General features: G+C 38.4%; 1 protein-coding gene across 2 annotated transcripts; it reads left to right on the plus strand.

Moving 5' to 3' along the window:
- The first annotated feature begins 290 nt into the window (after positions 1-290).
- On the plus strand, positions 291-27,786 carry cdc42 (cell division cycle 42). 2 transcript variants are annotated; one of them, XM_041273457.1, is made up of 6 exons: positions 291-386; positions 18,105-18,251; positions 18,794-18,866; positions 20,579-20,688; positions 21,019-21,216; positions 24,258-24,972. In XM_041273457.1, the coding sequence occupies exons 2-6, from the start codon at positions 18,147-18,149 to the stop codon at positions 24,345-24,347; spliced, it is 576 nt and encodes a 191-aa protein (XP_041129391.1). In that variant the 5' UTR covers positions 291-386; positions 18,105-18,146; the 3' UTR covers positions 24,348-24,972. The 2 variants fall into 2 exon arrangements, with proteins under 2 accessions (XP_041129391.1, XP_041129390.1); XM_041273456.1 differs by lacking the exon at positions 24,258-24,972 and adding an exon at positions 26,406-27,786 and having other exon boundaries at positions 292-386.

Here is a 27,786-nt window from a genome sequence, read left to right on the forward strand (position 1 = left end):
GTAAATACTGTAAAGCCATAAATATTTGGGACCAAAATATTTGCCTAATCAGACCCATAAAACCCATTTTGCTCCAGAAATGTTGGTGACCTGTTGCAATATACGAAGTATGTATTATTACTGGAATTTGACTTCGTGCCAAAAATGTTTGCGGGTTTTGTTCAAACTGTGTTAATCATAAAAACACACACAGATTAAAGCTTTATAGATAGATTAAAAAAAAACAAACACATATAGCCAGTACCCAAACTACGTGGACGAGCATATGATGCGCGGAAATCTGACGCAACGTGCGAGCTTTGCGTGCCCCTGTAGTTCTGATTGAGAAACCCCGAGCGCCAAGCTGCCAACGCCCGGCACAGACACCCAAACAGCGGAACGATACGGTAAGAAAACCGGGGTGGAAAATCAATGCAAATATTCTGAGAATAATGCTCGGTTTCACACCCTGCTTACCGTAATCACGCGTCTTAGCGTATATCAATGCAGAAGGCGTTCGCCGCTGTACGGTTTGCTTGCGATGTGACCCGAGGTGGGGTTGGTTGTGTTTTTGGTTCGAGTCGGAGTCCCCTGTTGTAAATGTGTATGACTGGGAGGAAGTGCATTTCAACATTGAATGGAATAGCTGTTACAAAGGAGTTCATTGGCTTGTCAATGGCCTGCTAATGATTATAGTGAAGTTTGTTTATAGTTTTTTTTATATCCGATGCAGTCTGTTTTGTCTCTCGGTACAGACGGAATGGCGAGTCTATTACTGCGCTGAGTAGAGAGGATGGGAGGAAGGAGCACAGACTAGCACAACACTCACAAACTGCCGAGAAATTGAAATTGTACCACAAAACGGCAAATGCAATATGTGAAATGCAATGCAAGAATTCATCATTTTTTTTTTTTACTAATCAGTGGAGGACTATGTAGTGTAATGAATGTATATCTCATGAAACCACTGAGCATCCGGTGAGAAGATGGTGGTATTGAAAAAAGGAATTGCACGACATGTCACTGTCGGTCTGCTGCATATAGTGCAACTGCTGCAGCCCGAGCATGTGAAGGATAATCAATGTAGGTAGCTAACCGATCACATTGAAAAGGGGTCTGGTAATCCTGGTAGTAATTCAGTTCAGCTGTGTACAATGACAAGCCATTTCAAGGTGTTACTTTGCTTGAACAGTAAGAAAGGGGGAGTGTCGCAAGGACTAAATCTTTACGTAATGTTTCTTAGTGTTATATTTTATGTTTTATTGCTAAGTAATTGGGGCGAGTCATTTTGCTGACCTGTCATTATAACGGCTGTTGTCATCCAAGCATTTCGCAACTTCCCTTCCTGTAGGTTTATTACAGTCTTTTCACTGTATTAGTGTTGGGATATTTTTTGTACAGAATTTAAGGGCAATGATTTTAGGATGCGTGGAATATGAGGATACACTAACTATTAATTAAACAACGTATGCCTAAATAACATATATACCGGTAATTACTGTGTTGTGATTATGATGGACACCTTGTTTCAAAGTCTGTTCGCAGTAAAGAGTACAGTTATCAGATCAGAGTGACTACTTTTCATTGCAGTGTGGTAAAATAGCGATATCTTTCTGCGCCTCTCTTTTTTAATTTTGGTGTGCAGCGAGGAAAGTTCCTTGTTTTATCTCTAGTCACTTGGGTTTCTAATATCACATATACAACATGTTTGAGACTTTGAGCCCATGGGTGCTTTGTAACATAGCTGTTTGTATTTATTTGCCATTTTTTTTGTTTTTTGTGCCAGTTTTAGTGTAACGTGTTGAGAGCGGCAAGTCTGTGTGAAAGTGGAAAACATGGTTATTGGCAAAACATTGTGGTTAGTGAGGAGTAAAAATATCTACCACTGCTGTTGGTTAACTAAGCAAATTTGACCAAGATTTACTCCCTGAAACATTTAACATGTACATTGTAATGGGATAGCTTCTGTTTATCCAAAATAGTGTACTGTTTTGTTTTGTAACTGCTGAATTGCCTTGACCTTGTTTAAGTCCCTTGGCAGTAACCTCAGAGCTTGTATTGCTTACAGTACAGAAAGAAAGGGCCCTTCATCTTTATTCAAAGAGTTGGTACTGGTAGGTCAATTTGTGTTCCTTATTTGGAATTCCCAGGATAGGTTTATTGGAAATAGTATGCAGGTTTTTTTTTTCCATTTCTCTTTCTGTGGCACTTCCAACAAAGGATTAATATTGGAAGGGTTTTCTGGACCTCCAAACACAAACATTCTAAAGCCCCTTTCACGCTGGAATGCTCTGCCCGGGTCTGCTACGTGATTTGCACATGGCTTTTGATAAAGCAGGGCTGACCTGGATGACAGATGCAAGTACACAATGCGCGTGTCAATGCCCTGGAAGCAGCTTGTTATGGTTCTTCCATCCAAGCTTCAATTGATTGAACCATCGACCCAAATGTTGATTAGAGCAAATCTTTCTTCATCCCTGCTGCAATCTGACACATGCTGTGTCAAGCAACAAAAATATGGCTGAACAGAATAAACCGATGATACTTGCGGAAGTGAAACCTTCACGCAGACTTGGCTGTTTATTTCGGCGACTTACGAACCACCATCATGCATTTTGTCTTGCTCAACCCGCATCAAAGTGTGTCGACCCACATCCTGATGTATGACATAGGTATGTGGTTTCACACTGCAGGATTGTGACCCGGGTAGCCAGAACCTGGGTCAGGACCCAGGTAGGAGTGCCAGTTTCTGCCACTAGCAGGGACAGCATGTGAGCAGTTGAAAGGGACCTCAAACTCTGCTTCTCTTTAGGCTTTGTTTCATTGCTGCTCATTCTTTACTCTCTTTCCATCTCTTCCTTTAGTACCGACAAGAGATTATCCCCTTATGTTGTTAAAAGCCTTGGATAGGGCTTTTATAAGCCAGTTGTTTCCCACAGGCGGACTGATGTAACTTGAAAAAAAAGGATGGTGAGTAAGTAGATTCAAGAAAATGCACAGAGTCCTTTTCTTCAATCAATTGTTAGGTTTGTTGAAATATGCAGGGAGTCTGGTTCCAGGTACAGGACAAACAGAATACTCGTCCTTACAATTTTTGCATGACATTAAATACCCTTCTGTATCAATGGTCCACCTCCTCTTTCTCTGACACTTAACCAATAGCAAAGGTACAACACATTATTCTGTTACCATATATTAAATTTATTGTGTGTGTCTTGTTAGCTTGCAGTCAGTGCTGGGCAAGAAGCTTGTAGACGCAACGTCTGTATCAATTGTTAGCAGTACATGCAATTTGAACCAAACAGTCTGCTATCTGCAATATTAGTCTCTTTTCAGAAAAGAACACCACTATAGCTCTGCCAGTCCACATGCGTAGCAAACTGCTAATCCATTCTCAGTCCATGTTTTCCAACAAGGACCTTATTGTTCTTTTGATTTGGATTATTAATGCACGTTACCCATTTGGCCATCATTAACTTCCCTTCCTCCAGAAGTGATGGGGATGGAAATAGACTGCTTGCCACATGAGTGGACAGCAACAATGTTTCCACAGATCTTTGCTACCAGAAAAAAAAAAAATGCAATCAGAACTGTATGCATGAATGCTGTATTGTCACCTTGCTCTAAATATTAAAAACAGTTTGTCTTCCTAAAGTATATTAAAATGTGGAAAAAACTTGCCTTCTCAAGAGTGATGTGAAAATGTAGTGTGACATACAGATGGACACCTCCCTTTATCCTCACAATCCAATACAATGAGTCACTTATCTATATAATGTTAAAGCTAAGTTTCATCACGTTTTTCCACTTCTGTTACTGGTTATCCCCATCTCTGGTGATTTCATCCCTTGGATAATGATGTATTTGTTTGACGTCCATTGTTCTTGGTGCTGCTTTGTAAGAACACGAGTCAGAGGCAAGCCTCGGTTCTCAACAGGAATATGCGTGTGTTTTTCTAGTGCACGTCTTGGCCTGCTAGTTATCCTGTGCTGTGAGTGTGTGTCCCGCACAATGCGCAGGCAGGCGTGCCATGTGCATGTATGTACACTTAGAACCGCTTGTCCAATTGTCCCAATTGCTTTGTTGTGATGTGTTCTTTCTTGCAGCCACGCGTACACTGTAAACTTCTATTGATTGATTTATTATTTCTGTGTGCAGTATCTTTTTAAAAATCGTATTTTCAAATTCTACAGTAAATGTGTACAGAGTGATTTATTGTGTTACTGTTATTTACAGTAGCCTATAGATAAATGCACCAGATTTGAGTTTACTATTTGTGTACTGTACAGTCATTTGTAATGTGTACAAAGAACACTTTGCAGAAATTGGTATTTTAGTGAAAAGGGAAATGCATTTAAAACCGAGCAGTGTAAACTTTATCCCAGGTAACCTGTCCTCGGTTTAGCGAGGTTCTGCTGTATTTTAAACACTGCCATAATTGCAGTGTTGCGATTTTAGTTTTTTATCCCGCACCCTGGGGTTTTTCAGTATGTTCAATATTGTCCCACCCTAGATTAAACTATTGGACATTTCCGGTGTGATAATTGTGATCCTTCTCTTTCATAATATAGCAATAGTCAGCACTTGCATATACAAACCTGTAAAGTTTTGACTAATGTGGCAGTGAAGAATGTTGCGTAAATGTGATTGTTTCCAGGAAAAAATACATAGCTGAAATACTGTGTTTTAAAATAAGCAGGCTACCACTTAGATGCACTGTAGCTGGTTTTGTCAGTACTACGCTATTTTACCAGAAGTATTTTAATTCAGAACATTATTTCTATACAGTAGCGTTATACACAATTCAACCCAACAGCAAAATTAATACAATGTTGGCAAAGGATCCAGAAAAAACAGTATCCAGAATTGAAACGGTATAAAAGAGAGAGAGAGAGATTTGAAACTGTTTATTAAACTGTGTACAAGTTCACTGCAGTATATTGTTACTGTTTGAAGTATTTCCATGTCCATAGCCTCACTCTCTGAATATTGAGTAGAATGCTGGACAAGTTTTAAGTTTTTAAGTTTTAAGTCTGTTTTCAAACAGACTTAAATGTAAATGTGTGTATATATAGGTGCATATATTATTATAGATACAATTGAATAATATAAGGTATAAACTACACCGAAGTGTGCATAATAAGCCTCTGATTGTATTGAGGATTCTGATGGCAAGATAGAGGATGTTGAGTCATTTATCCATGTCGCCAGAAACTGAAATATGATTACTGGCTTCTTATGCACGCTTTGGTGTAGATTTTTGTGTCATCAGTTGTAGCTGTTTAGAATAGCTTGAAAAAGTCTGTATAAATTGAACTTTCATATTTATGTTGCTTTAAATACCTGTCTATGCTTTCCAGTGTACCACATAGGTCCTTTTTCTCATCTAACAATATGTTAGATGATATTTGATGAATTTTCCTGTTTTCACCATTTTCTTCCAGGGTGAAAAGGGCTGCTTAAGACGGCTTTTCTTCCTCCTTTCGTTTGTTTTTTAGTTGGCATGGTGCTCACAGATGGAAAAAGTCACAGTGACACTGCTAGTGAACACAAGTGATTAAATTCCTGGAACCGCTGTCATATTGATCTCAGTCTAACGGCATCCCTCTCTCCTGTTTGTACTTCATTAACCAATGATACAGTACGTCTTTCTCGGGGCTTAGTGCTGGGAGGTTCACAGTAAAAAGAATGGCAATAATACATTATGATTGAGTCATTTTCTCGCAGGTCAAGAGAATTAAGAATTAAGAGAATTAGACAGAATTAAATTGAATTGTGACAGAACGGGCCAGATGGTGCTGAGCAAGTTTGTGAATGGGTTGTAGATCAGATGTGCTGGTGCCGACGGACTCCAGCGGCAATGATGGGTGAGTTTGCAGGCAACTTTTACTGTAGTTTGAGAGGCATTGCCTCAAGCAGCTTGGGCACTGTGGCCGGTACCGTCGGTTATTTTTCGCTCCCTGCATTCACACACAAAGCTACTGTAAGGCTTTGCTTGTTTTTCTTCTTTCTGGAAACTGGACCGGTAGCGAGGGTTGCATTCGGTTCCGTTCTAAAAAAAAAAAAAAAAAAAAAAAAAGTCCCGACTCGTCCATGCTGTAAATAGTATACAGATCATAGCTACTGAGAACCATTTTTAAAACTCTACGACCATCAGTCACAACTGCATCATCCACACTCGCAGCCTTCCCCGTGACATTTATTAAAATTGATTTTGCGACATTTAAATCTCTGTAGTTTCCTCTCCTGTGTTGCTGTGTCAGTGGATAAACTGACTGGGGACTTCCACTGTCTTAAAAGAAAGATAAGTAGTTGAACGACCAAGAGACAGTGTATGCCTTTTAAACACACGCTGAATTATGCAATCCCTGGAAGCGTTCGCATTTTTCTTGTGATAAAGACAAATCTCATGTTTTACATTAGCTGGAATCGCTGTTCTTCCTTGTTTTTTCTTGACTGCATTTTCAGTAAAACTCGCTTAAGCACGTTAACTACACATGGACTAAATTGCTCATGTGGGGAATTATTACTTATTTATTTTTCTCAAATCGGCTAAATGAAAGTGTGTTTTCTTTCTCTCGTTTGTATATTTGCAGCAGTGTTTTCAATTAGGAAGTACAGTGGAATTGGGAGAATTAATTGTATTCTGTCTGGCACTGAGAAGGTATTGGGGGGGGGGGGGGCTAATGGGTGCAGAGTAACATGTGAACTAGTAGCTGGACTGATGGAAAGGGTGATTTTTAAATTAAATACTGCTGTCCTACATCTAAAACATAATGTAGGTGTATAGAGCAACTGATTTTCCATTCTGGGGGAATAACATTTTCAAAAATGACCAATCACGTTTTTTCCCCAGAATTGATTGTTAAAATAAGTAAATAAATAAATATTGCCACAATTTATTTTGTATTAGTCAAGATTTTGAATCAGTGTTGTTGCTGTAATAGTAAGTAAAGCACCTGAAGACACTTCAAACATGTCAATGTTTGTAAACCAAGCTTGGCTCATTGCTGGTATTAAAATAACCAGGAAAACTTAATGTTACGGAAGTTCAGAAAACAAATGTCCAGATGAGAATTGCATGTACAGTCTTCCACTAACACTGCAGTACAGTCTACAAAGGTGTTTAGTTTATTTCTGGCATTACAATAAATATGAAACAGTTTAGTAACAGTTAGCAATGTCATGTGAGAGTAATCCTGTTTGCATTACTCCACAAATGAAGTTTAGCGTTTTACTGGTATTACAAGAACCAGGATAAAATATGAAACACTTTGATAAAAAAAGATGTGTTGAATGACTCCTTGCTACACAGGTTCACTGCTGTGTATCACCCAATTGTGATTGAAGTAGCGCTCCTTTTTTTAGATGTTTCAGTATATAAGAATGCAGCGCTTTGCCATTTTATTATTGTCGTCTTTTTTTGCTTTCTTGTTCTGTGTTTGACTGTCAATATGATCTTTAATGGTATTGACTTGTACATGATCAATCGAATGACAGCAGAACGTGCAGTATAGTATCCCACCGTCCTCATGTAGATAATCAGAAAATGTTTACCTTTTTTTTTGGTTAAAATATAGCTTTTTTTTTTTTTTTCTTTGGTGCAGCTGCCATGTTGAGTTTCAGCTGAACACGAGAGTGAAGTCACATGATGAGTAAACTCAACTTGTCTGGATGTAGTGAAAAATAAAACAAACAAACAAAAAAAAAAGCAGCAGAAAAATTTGAGTTGCGAGGAGAATTTAGCAAAATTCCATTCAAGATACCTAATTCTGCGATTCTGTCCGTGAAAGGAAAATCAGTAGCCCTAGTATATGCTGCAGTGCCAAACAAACCACCACGTAAAAAGTGGTCTAATTTTTGTAATAGACTTAAAGTAGGTTGACACATTTTAAATTAATCCAGACTTCTTTATTGTTTGTGTGAATACAGCAGCAGAAGAAGTAATCCTGTTGCTAAAGCCACAGTCTGTTGCCAACAGGTATCTACAGCACAGAACAATAGGAGTACCAGCCAAGCCTTGAGCCCAAGGTACAATTAATTGAGCACCTACATAAAGCCCTAGCGTTTCTCCTCCCTCCCTACCATGAACACACAGCAATATAAAAATGAATGCAGTAGTCCATAGATTTTTAAAAAACTGTAGCTGGAATTTAAGTATCGATATGTGATAGAAATAAATTCAAATGTATTGGAAATAATAATACAATTAATATTCAGGCTATAAAGCAGATGCAGCTGAATGATAACTTGCAGTATCACTAGTGAAAACAACTTTATTAAAACTTACTTTATTACTTCCGTTACAACATTGCCCATTACAGCCTTAGTAATATAACACAGCCCTAATGCAGTTATCGGCAATAATTATACCTGCCATATCGCACTGTCCCTAACGTCCGGTGAAGACAGGGAATGAGGATCAGGCTTTGTCATTTTCAGTGAAGTGCCCTGGCAGGGGAAGAATGTCACTGGTTTGGAAGTGCAGACACATCGGTGGGCAGGTAGTTGTCAAAATGTTGCTTGCCAATTTTGATGACATTTAAATTAAAAATATGTAACAATAATTGTCTGCTTTAAACCTTAGTTATGAAGATTTTTTGGGGGGGATGATGAATTTATCAAATTTCTCTAACATGCTCAACTTTTGCCTATGTTTTTATAATACTGCATACCTAACACAGTAGTACCACGACAGGCATACCTACAGCAAGAGACATGTTGGCAGTGTGTGTTTCAGCCCTGGATTCACCCCTTTATCCTGGATGAAGTGTGAAATCCCAATGCATTGCACGCCCATTGCACAAAGTGGTGTCAGACTGCGATGTCCTATTTCTGCAATGGGCAACGATGAAGTTGCTTATGTTGTGCAATGCTGCACAGAAATAGTCCTGTTGCTGAAAGTGGTATTGTAATTAAGGTGAACTCCCTCAAGCCTCTTTTTCTAACAGCTGTTTTTGTGGGGGTTTTTTGTTAGTCCTTTTTTCAATAGTTTGTTTCATTTTTTGATGATTTTTTACCAGCAGAAATGTCACAATGAAACATGTTTTGAACTTTTAAGTCTTTTTTTTTATTCCTGTTAATTTCTATTTTCAACATTTTGTTTAAATACATATTAAAAACATTCAAGTCCTCAACGTTTTTCACATATAAAATATTTAAAGTACATATTTCATACATATGAGAGATTAAAAAAGGCAGTGAGTTTAGTTGGTAACCAGTCAGTTATAAGTTGATTGTGAAAGTGTGCACTGTGACATTCTCCTGTAATAGTTTTATTTCCTCTCATCGATACTGAGGAACAAGAAGCAACTGCCCCTTATTACAGTGCCCTTTGCTGGAGATATAGGCTATCCCCTATAATGCTGTAGTTACAGGACCATGCTATTTGTGTTGCTCCTTCTAACAAGCGTAAAAGTGCTCCTGTAATGGCTTTATGGGGCAAATGGGAGCTAGGACCATGCTTTCTAACCCATTGTGCCTGACAAAGGGGCAGTACTGTATTTGCTTGCCTGAAATGAAACGGTCAGTTATTTCTTTTTTGGAGGTTAAGGATCTAAAGAAGCTTGTGTTTTTTTTGCTTGGATTAAATTTAGAGGAAGCACACAACACTGTGGGGGAAATGGGTCTCCCTGTTAAAATTGTGGTCAAGAATATAATGTGGTTTAGAAAGGAAGTAACAATCCTTGTGGTTGTTTTTTTAGCCTTCTCATGTTGGTTGCAAAGGGGTTGACAGATTCTGTTAACTTATTTTATGGTCTGAGAAGAGGCTGTATAGGCTTATGGGTTTGCTGACATTTCTGCACTATTGTTTGTGTATTAGTGTTTTGTATACTCATGCTTTGGGATTGTTGAAGATTGTGGTGTGTGTTTTTGAATGAGATTACTTGTCAAATTTGAAGACTCAAAGCTTGGGGTGAGTGACACACTTTCAGTCAAATCCAAAAAAGATCTAGACTGCATAGAGAACTGGGCAGAAATGTGGCAAATTAAACTCTGTGTCAACTAGAACAGGCTTATCAAAAAGGCAGTGGTGTTGTAATAGACTCATAGCTTTCGTCAACCAGATAGTGCAGGAAAGCAATCAAAAAGGCAAACGGAATGCTTGGATATATTCAGTGAAATTATGGTGAGGCTGTATAATGCACTACTGAGACCATACTTGGAATACTGCTTTCAGTTTTTGTCGGTACCAAAGGGACTTTATGACCCTGGAGAGAGTCAAAGCAATCAGACTAATCCCTAGGCTTAAAGGATTGAAGGTGGGCTGAATAACTTCATCTTTTTGGCCTAGAATAAAGAATTAGGGAGGACATGATTTTGAAAGCCTTAAAATCCTAAAAGGAGTTGGAAATCAGGATCCTAGGACACAGTTCAAAATTAAGTGGAGATAGACTTGGGACAGAGGGAAGAAAACACTCCTTCACACAGTAGAATCATTTGGATCCTTTAAGACAATTTTGACATCCGCAATTAACAAGCTGACATGCTGAGATAGGCTAAACAGCCTCCTCCCGTTCACCTGACCTGTAGTTTAGACATTTATAAAGTTCTAAGGCTTGTGGTAGAACATATTGATATGGAGATAAAGAAGTCCACTTTCATAGACACATTAAGAAATGTTACATATTTGATTTATTCAGCCAGTAATCAATGATAGGAAATGTTACAACACTACCCTGCCCCTTGCCTTTGGCTGTGGATATTTTGTCACAGCTCTAATTATGTAGCATGTAATGAATGACGTCCACATCAGACATTAAAGCTTAGTTCATACATTGTACTGCTTCGGATGTCCCTTAGCAGACAGCACAGTCAACAGAAGTAATCTAGCCTGATTTAAAGTACCATTATCCAATGTTAGACCGAACCAATCACTGTACTTCAGCTCTGAGATTTGGTGCATTCAGGCCAAATAGTGAAAATAGAACATGTTTGTCCCAATTTTGTAGGTTAACTTGTCTATTTTAAAAACAGTGCCCTATCTAACTTTGTTTTCTTTCTTTCTAAGCTTAATGGAGCATATACACTTGGGGTGAATTGGGACCAGAAGTGAACATGGTGGCTGACAGCCAGTTTGGATGCCATTACTTGCATTTTTGCCTAATTGTGCATTTGATGGCAGTCTGTTAAACTGAAGGGCTTATTTTTTTATTGCTGGCTAGGAAACAGAGTACTAATCCGTCTAAGCGTTATTCAATATTAAATCAAAACAGATTTAATTGACGTGGTGGAAGGATTGCCTTCGCTTTGTCAAGCTGTTCAAATAGTTATCATTGCGTTTTGAATCTCAATTGTTAATTGGCCTGCAGCTTTTTTTTTATTGTCATTATTTAAATGTGCAATGACATTGGTTTGTTGAATTGCTTTAAGCTTGTGTTTTTGGTGTGCGGTTTATATGCACAGATGAGGTTGGATTTGTGTTTGTGCAGTTTGATTGTGGAAGGAAGCAGTGTGATTCCCCCGTTTCTAGCGAGCTGTTGTCTCATTGCAGCAGAGGTCTGCAGAGCATCTCTAGGCAGCGCAGCAGAAAGGAAACCAAACACAGCTAGTGACAGGAAACCAGGAAGAGGGAGGAGGTGTGGGCGCTTTGTTTAGAATGGAGGCTTCAATCTGCATGTGCTTGACACTGTAGGCAATGTGGAACAAAGGAGATTCCCTGGTTAAGATCAGTTCTTATCAGGCCTCTGTGAAAATTGTGAATGGGAACAATGTAAAAGAGCACAACAAGTCAAAGCATAGCTTTTGACCACCATGCATAGTTTTGGAAACAGTCTATTGTAAGTGAATAGATCTGGGAGGGCATGGAGATGGAAATCGGAAATGCTATTTGTTTACTTGATTGCTTCCCCTGTAACTGTACAGTTGTAAGTACCACCTTCTCTGCTTCTATCTAAATACCACCACGCTAACAGAGATGTGTTTTTGGTTCATTTTTATGAACGTTTAAATGTCTAAACTATATCTACATACACACACACACTCTCTTTATATTGTATTCTGAACTTGTAAACTGCACAGGGAGCATTTCCAAGGAACGTGGCTTTGATGCTGTTACCTGTGAGAGTGGTAAGGGCACGCTCTGCAGTCTCTCTCAGGGTCTCTCCATTCTCCCACTGCATCTGTGGGAGCAGCCACACATCCCCACTGCCAATCTTTTCCTTCACCAGCAATAAAATAACACAATATTTTGGAATTGTAAAAGAGCACAGTGACTTATTAAAAAGTCAGCCTCAGATTTAAAAGTTTGCTCTTTTGATAGTAGAGGTGATATTTTGAAAATTTGAGTACTCTAATCAAACGCCACTCCTCTACATACTGTGCTAGTGTTCCTAAACCTCCCAAGCGTTGCCACAAGTTCTATTTTAAATGCAAGTCTAACGCACAGTCAGGTAATATACGAAGCAGGGGCGGTGCCACGCTTGGGCCTGAGGGGCCTGGGCCCACCCATTTTACTATGAGCCTACCCAATTATGGAGCGATTTGACGATTAAAAAGTTTCGGTGAGCCTAGTTCATCCTCGTGGTTAAAAAAATATATATCCGTCCCACCCACCCCAGTACCGTTGTCATGGTTATGAAAAAAAGATTGGTGATTCGGCGGCTGAGATATGAGATCTTGCGTCTTCGATAGTATAGTATCGAGGTTAAGCGCATCAGCAGCAAACGTACAGGAACTTTTCTTTCATTGCAACCAGCTTGTGCAGCTGCGGTTTAGTTGTTTATACTGTATAAATGGGTAATTGTTTGTACAAAATAATGTGATATCTTGTAACAGTTGTAAGTCGCCCTGGATAAGGGTGTCTGCTAAGAAATATAATACAGAACGTTTACCCAACTTTGCAGTAAACCAGAGCTATGTTTTTGTCTTGCGCATTAGCTATGTCCCGACAACTTTTGTAAAAAAAAAAAACGAACCGACGATCAACAAATGCGCCAGTAACGTAAGTTCCTATGTTTTAGTTTTATCAATTTTAATTCGGTTGACTGATGCAGCTGAGATGTATGTTATGCTCAACTCATGCCTCTATTCCTGTTTTGTTTTTGTTCCCATATAATTGACACTTTTCTAAAGCTCAAAGGGAAGTATTGACATTCACTTTTAGTCACTGTGTGAGAGCTTTTTAAATTTAAACTCACTTTTGAAAGACGAAGACACATTTGAGAGCTTTTGTCGGAAACTCATTTTCTTTGTGTGAGAGTGACTTCTAGCTCGCTAACGTTACGGAATTTGTGCTGCTATGCCTGTTGGTGGTAAATCGGATGTCCGACTGTCAAAAGTTGGAGAACACAGTGCTATTTCTGACAGTATAGAGTGTCCTCAGTGCGCATGTTGGTAATTACATCATTACGTTTATGTCGTTGTCATAAACGGCCCGTCTGTGAAAATTTGGGGCCCAGCCAGGAATTAAATCCTGCCGCCACCACTGATATAAAGTAATGAATGTAACGTTTGCTACCTTGTGCAGTTAAATGTATATGGTCAATAATTACTGAATAACGTACAGTATTCAAAATCGTACTAAACATAAACGGCCATTCGGTCCAAAATCACACAGAACAATTTCAAGTGAAAAAAGCCTTCTGCCTGCGGGAAAATTGGGGGGGGGGGGGGGGGGGGGGGGGGGGGTTCATGAGTCTGTGGTAATCGCAACTTTTTCTCCCTTTTAAAAGTGTTGTATGAACAGCTGCATCATGCTGTTATTGTTTTACGTGTAGGTACAGTATTGGGCTAATCTTACACGGATTTCAAAACTGCTGCATTCACGATTCACATGCACTGTCCTCATAGGGGATAACAAGATCACGCCCTCTTTGGCCCAATCTATAGCAAATGTTGTGGATGTTTGCTTTTTACTGCCATCAGTAACTCCATCCATGGTAATTCTGAATGTTTACATTTCAAATGGTGAAGCATTGAACTTGTGTTTTTGTGGTACGGCAGTTTTATTTGGCATAGTTTTACATACAATGGTTTTCTCATCCAGTTTCTCAAACTGCTTCCAAACATGGCTTTGCCTTGTTCCTTTTATATATTTTATTAAATATATAACAGACTCCGAAAAAAAGTTGGTCATCAACTTTCTAAGCTGTGGAATTGATACTGTACCACGCCTACTACAGCATGAGTGTAGCAATGAAGCGCCAGATCGACCAAGAGTATAACCCACCCCAGTGTCAGTCTGTGTTTCACCAATTAGAAGTTACTAGGAGGCAATTGCCAAACCCCTTTTTATAATATCTGCCCTTACAGTGGCTGGCACTAGAGCAGTTGGATACATGACGAACCACTGATGAGAAATTACTAAAATTAATACATAAAAAATGTGCGTTTGGTGACATTTGTCACATGACCGGTTATACGTCTAGCATATTATTCAACGTTTAATCACTTCCTTAGTTATAAACGTTTAAAAATTCCCATCCCTACATGCTACACACGTTGTACTATTCACGGAGAACACCAGGTAGCCTTGAGTCCACATTTAATCAACCTTCATTCTAAAGATGTACCCTGATTAGGACCTGATTCCTAGCTCTGCAGAGACTGGCTGAATAGTGATAGATGTGTGCAGTCTACCAATGGTTCCTGCATACGGTCTAAAAGGGAACTTGTGTTTTTGGCAGGAGATTTTCATGCCAAGTAACTATTGTGAAATTGCCAAGTTGAATGTGACTAGGATCTCCAGCTCTGGAAGCATAGCTGAGGTAATGCACTCACTTTGAGAATGATGATGGATTCTGTTAATTTAATGCTGATTACGACATTGATTTTAATTAATTCCTGCTTGATTCATGGAAACCTTCCTCCCTGCTGAGATTATGACCTCTGGGTTTTAAAGGGAGAGTTTGTAATACCATAAGGTGTTTGCAAGCTGTTCATTTCATTGTGAATTTAGGACTTCTCCCAATTGTCACATCCTGACAGCTTCTATGGCTTGCTTGCGTTTGTTTAGATTAATCATAGTTCCTGGTCTACTGGGCTTTCGGTATATTTCCAGAATAAAGTGGTGTAAAGCTGTGTTAATATCCCAAGCTGGTTAAATGTATTGCATTGTTGTCTTTGTATTTACAATAGGCTGCTCAGGCTGAGGCCTTCTACCCTTAAACCATTTCATTGTCTTAAAAGGTTTGTGTTTTTTGGAATTCCAGTGGACTGTCTCGTGTCTGCGAGTTTACAGGTGCAGTTTCTTAACGGATCTATGTTTTAATTTGTATTCATTTCAACAAGTTTTTAGCCTTTTAAGCTCTTTTTAATTGCTCAGCTCCTAAAAAGTTGCAGATTTCAAACTACTTAAAACATTTTATAGTTGATCTGAAATCTCCAACTGTTTAATAGCAGAAAACAATTAAAGGCCTAATTATGCAAATTATCAGTTCATTGAAGGGTTTAGTTAAGTAACTGAGAGCTCAGCTGGAATTAAAACCAGAAGAGACAGGGGTCCCCGAGGACCAGGATTGAGAAGCACTGTGTAGTGCACAGCAGGATACGCAATGGAAACATGTAGATTCAGTATAAAATGAAATCTGATTGAGTGGCACTGCATTATTGACTTGGCTAATATCATCAACACCAGAACGTAGTGTCTGCTCTGCAGGAGTGGTGTTAGTGTTGCAACAAGACTGACTCTCCGAGTATCCTGCAAACCATAGAAGTCAACTGCAAAGACCTGCTGAAATACAGAATAGGGGTTTGCATCTAAAAAAAAATAACCAAACGATATGAAAGCCGAATATGTAGGCCTGTACACCTTTTTTAAATGTATAAATGTGGATTTTTAAAGTGCTTGATCCAGCCCCCAGGCAACAAAATCTCCACTCCCTTATGTGGTGTTTTTAACAGCAATATGGATCAGTCCTTCGTTTTATTTTTAAACCTGAAATGAAATCCTAGTAGTTATGGTACTTTCACTTTTATAGTTTTGCATGCAGATTGCCTCCATGTGTTTGTGTGACACGCCTCTGCAGCAGCTGCCTGTCATTTCAGATACACTCCCCACACATCTGCCATCCCTTTATCAATATATAACAGCATTATTTAAAAACATTTAATATATTGCATTCTGTATTTTACTTTAGCAGGAATGATCAGATCATTGGAGATGTTGTGACTCATGAATTGCAGTATAGTACAGAGAGCACATTCATTTTCTTAGACAATGATGGTAGTCAGTAATAAACAGAAATGTACTATTTAAATTGTAATTTCTTTTTAGAAATTGTCTGTAAAGGTGCTGTAATTTCTGAAACTTGATGTTCTGATCTGCTGCTGCTTGACCCGTTGAAAGTCAAACCCACTGACCCAATGCCATCGCTGGGTGTCAGTTAATAGCAAGTCTTAAAGCAGTTGCTCTGTTGTCAAGCTGTTTTGAATGGGCCCAGTTGATTCAGCAGTGTTTAAGTTGCACTGTACAGAACATTAAGAGCTTAAGGCTCAACATTTCAACATGCAGTTTGAGAAGCGGCTAGGGGGCACAATAAATGACCCCTAACATTTTTCATGTGCTGCATGTCTTTAGAGTCGGGTACGTTGTGATTTTGTTTTTTGGGGAATATTTTGTGTTTTCTGTATCAACTGCAGTTTTACTGAGCGCTAGAGATATCTATACTGGATGCGAAACAAAAATGAAAGTAAAACTAAAGTCCGTGAAATTGATTCACAGTGTAGTTTGAGTATGAACACTACACAGTTTATTTTGAATGTGTAACAATGCTTTTGATAGACCATATTTGGCTCCAGATAAGCTGCTTTAAAGGGTGTTTTACACACTGAAAAAATATGAATTACGTATGATATTTGAATTTAATGCACAGTGAGTACACATGGCAATTTTGCTCCACAGCTTGCATGTTATCAAGCTTTTACTTTTGGTGGTTCTCGGCTTCTCAATTATGAGGAAACTGCATGCGGTAGCTAGAGAAATGACAGGACAGCTTGTAGCCTGCCTGGGAATTGCCAGAAACACGTGACCTATGCATCTGGGTTTCAATACAATGGAGAAGGAAGGTACAGTTGATTCTTGCAGTGCGTGCTTGTGACGAAGCCACTGGATTACTCTGTTCTGTCTTAGTCCCCCTCAACCTAACCTACTAATTGAACTATCTGTCAACTGAATTTTTGGAAGGTAAATCTATATAAAATACAATATTCTGTGTTTGGAGAGAGTCTGGTTGCTTTTATATTGCTATAGCAAGGTGATCAATCCAGGAAAACTATTATAGTTTCTTTAAAAGTATATAATATGTGCAGGCAGGCCTTTTGTTAAAGTGTGTGTATATATATATATATATATATATATATATATATATATATATATATATATATATATTAAAAAATATATATAAAATATATATAAATAAATGTGTTTTTAATTTAAACATCAGTAAAAATCAGCATAAACAATTCTCGGTATACACACTTTACATGTGGAATATGATGCATAGCAGTTCTGGTTTCTGATTAAGTTTAATGTCCCTGGATGATGAAGCACAATTTTTGCAAGTTGAGGCCACATCCCACGCTAGCTGGTACTTTGCGAATGTTTGGGCAGTCGCTGAGCTGACGGACTTAGCATCTGCAGAAGGTATGAACATGACATCAGCACAAAACAAGCCAGGTTTATTCACCTTGAAATCTGACTGGAAATCTTTCCCAAAACCTTATCTGGAGTGCTGGCTAGTAGTGAACATGTGTAAATACTTTAAATGGGGAACCTTTTTTGTCAGGTGGTTATGTAAAACTAAATGTGCAACTAATGTAGTACTTCCTAATTGAGGTATTTAAAATGTGCGTGTATATTTGTGTGTGCGTGTAAAATTCTCAGTACAAGCCATTATTCAAATCACTTGGAAGTCTTTATTAGGGAGATTATCGGACTGAAGAAGGAAAGTTATCGTAGGAAAGGGTGCAGCAGGCGGGGGACAGTCCCCTCAGGCACCCCAGCATATAATAGAGTAATGAATTGCATTCTTTCTTTTGGGCACTTTTCATTGACAGTATGCTGGTTAATATCAGAATATCCAATACACTGAGATCCTCAAGAATCTCTGCCTTGCCATGTGAAACACACAGTTTTGTTAACTGAAAATGGAGTCACGTTAATAAACTGCCTCTCTTTGTTTCAGATCTTGTTGAATGAGAACAGTGGATTCTAACAGAGAGCAGCTATGCAGACGATTAAGTGTGTTGTAGTGGGGGATGGTGCTGTTGGTAAAACATGTCTCTTAATTTCGTATACAACCAACAAATTCCCATCGGAATACGTACCAACGGTAAGTCTGTTTTAATTCTTTAAGGGGTTTATTTTGTATTCTGGTGAGAATAGTCTAAACCTTGCATCCTGAAACTAGGTTGCTTTTAAGAATGTGCTCCTAAAATTATAGAACACCTACTTTTAATTTAAGACTGGGGGAGGGACACTACTTGCCAGTTTAATTTCCTTCCTCCCCTGCAAAGCAAATGTCTGACATCAAGTAAAAGCTCTACATCCAGCAGTTACTGGTAATTGAGAGGCATTGCTGTATAAGAGCCTGACCAGCAGTTATTGGGCAGTAGACTTGCATTGCAACATTTGTTGCAGATTCTTTTATTCCCAGCCTTAGCTGTTGATATCTTGTAGGCTTGTAGCACATTTCAGGAGGCTAATGGTGTGTGGTCTTAATGAGATTTGTGGTATAGGCTATTAGTCAAGTACCCCCAAGACATCGTTCTTAAAGGCCACTTGTTACTATGTAGACCAAAATTATCATGCTGTCCTAGGTTTGCCGAGTGGCCCTCCTATATCTGAATGTTATTTTTTTCTCCCCTTCTCTAGGTCTTTGATAATTATGCTGTAACGGTTATGATTGGTGGTGAACCATACACCCTAGGATTATTTGATACTGCAGGTATGTTGCAATATTAACTGGCTTGTATAAGGGAAGGGAACATGCATTGATCAGGAAACGCGGTGGCTTAGGAAGGCAAGTCGCTTATGATCGGTTCAGGTTTTTGTCAACTCTTTCAGCTGTTTTTGGCAAGCAATTTTTTGTTAAAGCAGAAATTAAAGAATTTGAAACGGAGCTGGATTTGTGCAAGCAAGGGAATGTGGAAACTGCATGTTTGAACTAACCGTATTCTGTGTAACCTGTTGGGTTTGAGATGAAGAGAGTGAAGTGCACTGGACAGGCGCTCGCTCACTGTTTTGAAGCAGCTTTTTTCCAGTTGTACAGCTTTCGTTGCTATATTAATTGATAGACAAGCAGTCTGGGTCAGGGAATGGATACAGAATCCTGGAAGGGTATTCCCTTTTTGTGGGATGTTTACAAAGAGGTTCTCCATAGACGCCCATGTCAGGAAAGCAGTGCTCCACTTATTTGTTGCAGCAAAGTTAAAGTGTGCTCACTACAGGGAGTCTGATTAGCTTTTTAAGGCATGCTGTATTGTTGAAAATGGAGAGTAACATGAAATAAAATAAGCTCTGATACTCCCTGTAATCTTTCTCTTGTAAACAAGATATCTTTCAACAAAACAAGATCAAAATATTTGATCACCTTGCTCTGCATTCTTGTAGAGGTCGTTACCTGGTCAGGTTTGATAATCAGTGGTGATTGTAAGGAACACCATCAGTAGTAGTGGAAAGGGTCATACAGAATTTGCCTTTTTAATTATAGCACTACTAAAAGCTGTATTAAATACATTTAAATAAAAACATTTTTCAAGAAGTCTTAAAAGCTTTAAAAGTTAAAACAAAGCAGCAAATGTCTTCATGTGTTCTCAGGCTATCTGCATCCTCGTTTTCAGTGTGGTTTTGATTTTGATGTGCAAAGAAAGGTCTTTACGAGCCGTGGAGTAAGTTTCCCGTCACCTCGTCCCACCCTGTACTATTGCAAGCTGTTCAGGAAATTCCTCTATTCCAGGATTTCAGAACTCAGCTGGTGGATGCTGATAATCTCAATGCATAAAACTACGAATGTGGACTAAGGGCAAGACAATGGAGTAGTTGACATAATTTGTTGATATGCCAGAAATGTAAAGTAGCTTGAAGGATACACTAACCCTGCAAAGCACAGCTGCCATTGGTACAGATCTGGCTTGTTTTGTATTTTATTTGTAGGGATGCAAGTCTGTTATGATCGGTTTGGTTTTATATTGACTCTCGGCTGTTTTTGACCAAAATAAAAAAAAAAAAAAAACGTACCACTGAACTGCATTTGTGCAGTCAAGGGAACGGGACATGCATTATTACACACATCTTTTTAACTGGGTTAAAAATAAGCAATAGTGTTATTGTCTCATTCATACCTGTCTTACACAATTAGAAACAATGTAGAAAGATTCATATGTATTGAGAGACTTATTTTATTGTCCTGGTGCCCCACGTCTGAGTAGTACTGCAGCTCATGGTTTATGAAGTTGGCTTCAAAGTGACAGCTGTTTGACAGTATTTTAAAATGGTTTCTGATGAGACCGTTCTAATCTTGTAATGTCAGCTAGTGTAGGTTTATGTAAGCAAAAGCTAAAACTCAGGCCAGCCTCCACAATGTTCTAGGAACCGGACATTGATGGGGCCAAATAGCACCTCTCCAGAAACCAACTACTTTTATCTTTTCTTTTTCAGGTCAGGAGGATTACGATAGGTTGCGACCTCTGAGTTATCCTCAGACAGATGTGTTTCTAGTCTGTTTCTCTGTCGTTTCACCTTCTTCTTTTGAAAATGTTAAAGAAAAGGTTTGTCTCTCTGTTTTGCTTTTAATGTATTTCAGTGTGTAAGCATCACTAGACAAGGAGTTACTTGGCAGTGCTCTATTGTATTGCAATTTTAATGTACATATATTTTTTGTCTGTATTGAACCATCAAATTGCAAATGTCAACTTGTATCTATTGCTTCTTGTGTAGTATGTTTTAAACTTCCATTGACACATCCATGGTATTTCAGAAATGCATTTGCAAAAGAGAAAGTTACCCAAGCAAATTTTTGTCTTGTTTGAGTCTTGTTTGCATTTTCCCGTTTTTAGTGGAATGTCAAAAATGTGATTTTTTGTTTTGCTCCGTAACAGTGGGTACCAGAGATCACTCACCACTGTCCAAAGACTCCATTCCTGCTGGTTGGGACGCAGATTGACCTGAGAGACGACCCGTCAACAATCGAGAAACTCGCCAAGAACAAACAGAAGCCCATCACTCCCGAGACTGCAGAGAAACTGGCCCGGGACCTGAAGGCAGTCAAATACGTGGAGTGCTCTGCCCTCACGCAGGTGAGTGGGGAAGCGTGGCTACTTGCAAAGCAACTCCAAACAAGCCATGTAGAGAAGTGTGGCTCCTCAGCCATGAGAAACAAGCCAGTGAGCTGGAATCTGTTTGCCCTGACTAATGGAATGTGATAACTGGATATTCCATCCAGCATTCTGTGCAGAAACACTCCCTGAAGCTAAACCAGAACTCGTTCGAGTCCAGAGGGGTTTGAGGTTCAGACAGTAAATGATGTGCAGACTGGCTTCTGACAAATTTAATTGAGTGAACAATTGGAAGACCCACTAGCCTACCTTGACAACATCTCTAAAACCGGTTTAAAATCTTTACTTGATAAATATAACTTGATACAAAGCCACAGTAACAGATCTGTCTGTAAAGCAGTTAAGCATTAAGTTGTGAAAAAGTGCATTGGTTGAAAAACAAGAAAGTGGAGGTATAACATTATATTCACTAATACAGTTACATGGGTTAAAGTACTAGACTATAAATCGGTGAATCCCAGGCACTATGGAAGATGAGCGTTCTGCTTGCTTCTGATTCCAGCATCTAGTAAATCAGATTGAAAGGTGCTTTCCGTGCCTTTACAATGGAAATGTCATCGCACAAATAAACACTGCATTGATTTACTTTGGCAATATCATCACACTGGAATATTTTGTAAGTTTTATTATCTATATAGTTTTAGCAGTTCTAATTTGGTTTATTGTGGTGAGTCATAGTAATTGATAAGCTGGGTGATGCAACTGTAATAACATTTTAAGGAACATGAGTTACAAAAAGGCATGTGTGCTGTAACACTCACTTCCTGGTGTTACTAGACTTCAATATACTGCATGGATTTTCCTCGTTTTGACCATTCGGATATGTGGTTACTTTCATGTTTATTTTATGCATGTGTTGTGTTAACCCAAATATTGGTATTTTTTGAAATTTAAATGTTTCTCTGTATGGTCAACTCTCATTAATGTGAATTTCAAGGGACTGGCAAAAAAAAAAATCATCAGGAGTCTTAGCCAAATTCATAGTGTCAGTTTTTATTGAAGTTACAGTAACACCTGAAATCAAATTATAGTACAGTGGAAGGTATTATACATTTAAAAGTAATGTGCATTGTATTGAAAATACATGTAAGTATACATTGCAACTTAAAATCTGCATGTCCCATTCAAATAACAGGCATTTTTAAACCGCAAAAGCAAGGCGTCCGCAACCTCAGGGTATTGAGCAAATCAGAAACACTGACGACTTGCATCCACACTTTGCTGTTTATAGACCTGTATTCTGTTTTTTTTTTTTTTTTTTTTTTTAGAAAGTTAGATAGTATTTGCGGGAATGTTAATCTACAGCAACAGCATTCTTTTTCTAGTACAGTGGTGTATTATACACTACTTTCAGCATCTCCACTTTCATCTGCAAGGATAATGCATGTTTTTTGTACTGGTCACTCATTTCAGTGCTTCATGGAAAGGGCATTGATGTGTGAGCACTGTGGCAACTGGAAGTGCTTCATAGGATCAGTAGTCTCAAATAGTCTTTTCATTTGCAGAGATAGCTAAATGATTGAACTAAGAGTTGGGTGGAGCTTGGTTTAAACGTGGATGGCCTTTATCACACGCCAAGCCCTTCTAAAATAAACCAGGATTGTAATGAGAACTTTTCTATCCAAACCTTTTTATAGTAGAAACCTGTCTGCATTAAAAAGGATAACAGCCTTGTTAATCTTAATTTCTGCTCTGTAGGAGATGTGAACATTGCTCTTATTAGGACTGAAGTCATTGTATTTTGTTTCTTGCTTTTAATTGTAGTATAATTCTTTATACATTTTTTGTATTCAATTGTAAGTCGCCTCGGGTAAGGGTGTTTGCTAATTAATAATAATTGACAGAGGGGAATTCACAAATCAGTTCTCCAAACACCTTTATTTTCTGATTTACGATGGGGTGGGGCACGACATGTTGGACAGAAAACGACATTTTGGAGCAAATGACCTGAATTTTCCCAATTGTCAGACAACTTATACAATGTATAAATTAACAGTACAAGTGTACTTGCAATTTTAGGGGTTAGAGAAATCCTCTTTTTTTAAAATTATTTTTAAACTAATATTCCTTCAAGTTAGTCAACTGGCATGCTTGGTACTTGTAGTGCTGCCTGAATAACTGGGTGCTGATGTGTTGCATAGATCCAGACATTCATCTGTGAACATACAATAGACTGGGTGAGGGAGCAACCATATTTGACACTAAATCTAAACTAAATCTAGTATATTTAAATTTATAACAATACAGTCATTTTGGGAAGTAGGTGCGACTCATCAGTAAATTCTCGCAATATTGTATTCTGGTTGCCTTGAAATTGATTGTAACACAGGATTTTTTTGGTCCTTTGCAACAAATGGGTATTGAATGAAATTTTTACTCAAATACCAGTGCAAGGCTTCCTGCCCAGACTGCTCTAAGGCAATAAAATACTGGATTGTCTGAAGGTGCTGTATCACTACTTCTTGGTTTGTGTTTTTCGGCTGGACACATTTATCCATAAGGGTTAATGTTTAGGAAATGTAGTACAGATTACATGAATAGCCAGGGTGTTTCCTTAAACAAGCCACCCATTATATTGGATCTAGCAAAGCACTGTATTGAAACCTGTGTAATGCAGTATGAAATAGGTTTGCAAAGCCATTTACAATGAAGGTGATATTTTATATGAATTAAAGTAACAACTTGCCAGTCTAACCATATCGGTACTTCTGGATTTTGTTCTTTCTAAGCTGCTAAGAGTTAATGGTGAAACGTTAAAGATAGTGATTGGGCTTTACACTTGAAAAGGGATGCAGCACCTTCATGTTTTGTGTTGTTGTCGTGTTGTACCCACCCCCCCACTCCAAGCAGCCAGTCCATCTGGTCGCTGCTGCTGTCCAGCTGTAGTCTGCTCCCAGTTATTCAGATGCATCATGAAGTGCTTTGTTGCATTTGCTTGCTCACTAACCTGTTTGCTTTGACCTCTAACCTTGGTGCTGTTCTCTCCCCCTCTGTCTTTGTAGAGAGGTCTGAAGAATGTATTTGACGAGGCTATCCTAGCTGCCCTCGAGCCGCCTGAAACGCAGCGAAAGCGGAAGTGCTGTATAGTCTAAAACAGTGTCTCATTCCCCTCTCTGCTGCTTCTTCTTTTCCCTTTACTTCTGTAGAAATGACTAACGTACAATAAAAACGAAATGACGACGTTTTAAAATTCCTGTGTCCTGCTATCATAACCTTATGAGCAAGCTTGCTTTATGTAAATGTGTATACTTTTGTCTTTCTCTAAGGACCAGTATCTCCATTCGTACGTCATCCCTGATATGGCCATTTGCCGTTATTCCCCTTTGAAAACACCTTCTCTACATCAGCGCTTTAATGGTCTTTGGTCTAAAGAAGGTGTCATAAAGTAGTACTTGGGAGTTAATGTTTCACTTTAGAAGAAAACTGAGGATATTCTCTTAGAGCTTTGACAGGGGTCTAAGGGAAGCTTTATTCTGCACCAGATTACATCTGAGAAAACTTTTCTAGACTATTTCCGATACCTTTATATCCCGGTTTGTTTTTTGTACTGCTACTAATGTTACGTAGAATGTTCTTTCTATCCCTGCTGGACCTTGGACTGCTTAACTTGCCATAGGCTTGGGTGCTTTTTTGGTTCAAAATGAGATCTCAAACAGTGAAACGCCAGTTTAAACTTGTGAAATTATTTGTGAACTGAATAAAGGAAAACTAAAAATCCTTCTTTTTCTTGTTACTCTGTTGCTCTGCAAGTGTTTAGTGATTTGAATAAAAGGGGTTATTTTTGCGACTCCCACTGTCTTGTTCATATCTGCTGCACAGCATTAAATAGACTTTGAACCCAAAGGAGCCATTGGCCTCCTTTGCAAATATATCTATTTCTATCTGCATGTTAGGTTGTCTCACTCAATTTATAACCCCAGATGTGTTTGAACATTTGTGTTGAGATTACCAGTGTTTCGAACGAGTTTGTAGCTATTGATAAATTGCATTTAAATGTTGACAGATAAAAAAAATCCTGTTCACTGCGTTCCAATAACAACTTTGTGCATCATTTCATGTTCTATGTGTTTAGTAATGCAATATCCACATTGTACTTTCATTGATGATCTGAACATGGCATTATTAAAAACAATTTCTCCAGTCTGGGTACTGGTGGTCACTCTGCTAGTAGTACACATGCCTTTTGTAACCATGAAGTGTTGCATCCCTAACTGCTTGTGTAAAGGTACATGGTGTTATGGGTTCAAGGAATACGCAATTTCTGGTAAAGAAACGTTCATTTAGTCTGCATATGGAAAGTGCTAGTTTTCCGTTCATAATGGCATTTGAAGTACGAAGTATTTCTAAATATTTTTGTACCATTGTGACAAATTAAAACATTTCCAGAATTCTAGGTACAACAATTGCATACCAACAACAGTAGAAAAGTATGCTTGCTGTGTATCTCTGAATGGGCACGCGCTAATCTTGATTCCTTTTCACATTGCTGGATTGTCGTCTATTTTATTTTGAAACCCAGACGGTAATTGTTTACAGAACCTCCACTTTCTTGTTTGTTTAATTGCAATGATCACCTACCTGTCTGTCTTTATTATTTATTTCTGTTTAGCATGCTTGTCCTTGAAATGTTCATCTTATTTCAGCAAAGTAGTAGAAGCACCGAGAGGTAGTGTATTCACACTCGAAGCACATTCTCATGATGTAATCATTATCAAGTCTTGATAAATGAGGTGTCATTAATGGCATGTAGAGAAACATACTGCATCTGATATTATGCAACAGGTGGTCATGCAAAACCATCTGATGTGATTTATTGATTAATCTAAAATACAGAATTAACCATTTCATTTAAGATGATATAAATAAATTACACACTGATCCAGATGCCACTATAGCTAATGGCTAATTTAGTCTTCATCAGTGCAGTAATGGATTAATTCTTTACTCCTCTAGAGTGCTTTAGTTGCATCCGTATTTCAACATGCCATATCTGAGTGTTGAAAACTGGAAATTGAAAGAATGAGGAAAATCTAAATAGGCAGTATTTTTATTTAATTTATTTTCTTTTGAGTTTGTTTCCCCCTTTTTTTATTTGATTTTTTTAATTTAACAAATGAGTCCACGCTTTTTTCTCTCCCGCTTGTTTTCAGAAAGGACTAAAGAATGTGTTTGACGAGGCGATATTGGCAGCCCTGGAACCGCCGGAGCCCAAGAAGAAGCGCAAGTGTGTGCTGCTATGAGCGCCTCCCTTCCTCCTCTCCCTTCCCTGCGAAGCTGTGCTCAGCTTTTTAATCTAAGCAATGTTTAAAAATGAACAACTCAGATTTATTCTGCAATAAAGATGAAAAATTGCCCTTCACGCACAAGAAGTGTGACAATTAGCCTACCCATACAACCCTCTTCTTTTTAATGTAACATTGTAGTGGTCCAGATATATTCTTGTTAATGATTTATATCAGGTACACTGATCTGAACTATTTTTATTTTATTTTCAGTTTTTATTTTAAGAGCCGCCTGCAGTGATTCAATCCTTTGCAACAGTTTTTTTTAATTTGTGATATTGATCCTAAGTGCCACATTGGAATGACCAGGGACTGAAGCATATACAGCAGAAAACTAGCCTTTTAAATTTGACCAATTAAGAGTGAGATGATTTAAAAGAAAAATAAAAGTGGGGTAGTGAATCCATTCTTGCCATCTGATATAAGTTTGGCTTTTTTTGAAGAGGTCTTAGCCTGCCTCTCCTCTGTGCTCGATACCCTGTAGACTGATTGGTATTCAACTGTTGAACAGTGGTAAGATTGGAACAAGTCACTGTAAAGGAGGCTTGCACAGTGTTAAGCTGAGCTTGAGAACAGATCAGTGGTGTTCAACACTGTCTTCCCTTGCAGGATAGTGCTGTGCCCAGCAAGCGCATAAGCACTTCTATATTCCTCAACTGATCCAGGAGGTGTGTAGGCTTGGGTTTTAGTTATAGTAGTTCCTTACCTTTACTTGCTGAATAAATACGATTTTAATGAAGTGCATGGAAATTTTGAATGCCGTTTATTTTTGTTCGTCTGTGAAACTATTGTAGAATTTTGCAAACCTAACAAAAAAGCAATGAAACGATAACAAAGAGTATTTAAGTTGACGAGGGAGGGGGAATCGGATGTATTTTGCACAGCGGTGAAACTTCAGTATTGATGCAACAAGTGGTATTCTAATGTGGTAACTGGGACCAGATGGGGATTTGCCAGTACTTGTTATAATGCATGCGTGCAACCTCCGGTTCCTGTGGTTACATTTTAATATTAATAATAATAATGATGTAAACAGGTAAAGTTGCTGTTGTAGACTCCAGTGTTATGCATTTTTACCAAAACTTTAGATTTTTACTTTTGAGCTGTTTTCCATTTTATAAAGGAACTTTCACCTTTCACAAACTTTATCTTGTAACCTCTTTGGTATTAAACCAAAGCTTTGTTGTTTTTTTGTCTCAGTTCTTGTATATGCATTCTTTTCAAAAATATTAAACTTATCTTAATGGCC

This window comes from Polyodon spathula, chromosome 16 (genome assembly GCF_017654505.1).
Source record: "Polyodon spathula isolate WHYD16114869_AA chromosome 16, ASM1765450v1, whole genome shotgun sequence".
Classification (NCBI taxonomy): domain Eukaryota; kingdom Metazoa; phylum Chordata; class Actinopteri; order Acipenseriformes; family Polyodontidae; genus Polyodon; species Polyodon spathula.

Excerpts from the sequence above, each read along its gene's own strand:
- cdc42 (XM_041273457.1), top strand. The coding sequence starts at position 18,147 with ATGCAGACGATTAAGTGTGTTGTAGTGGGGGATGGTGCTGTTGGTAAA. Across the intron at positions 20,689-21,018 it reads TTGAAAATGTTAAAGAAAAG|TGGGTACCAGAGATCACTCA; the intron begins GTTTGTCTCTCT and ends GCTCCGTAACAG. Across the intron at positions 21,217-24,257 it reads AGTGCTCTGCCCTCACGCAG|AGAGGTCTGAAGAATGTATT; the intron begins GTGAGTGGGGAA and ends CTGTCTTTGTAG.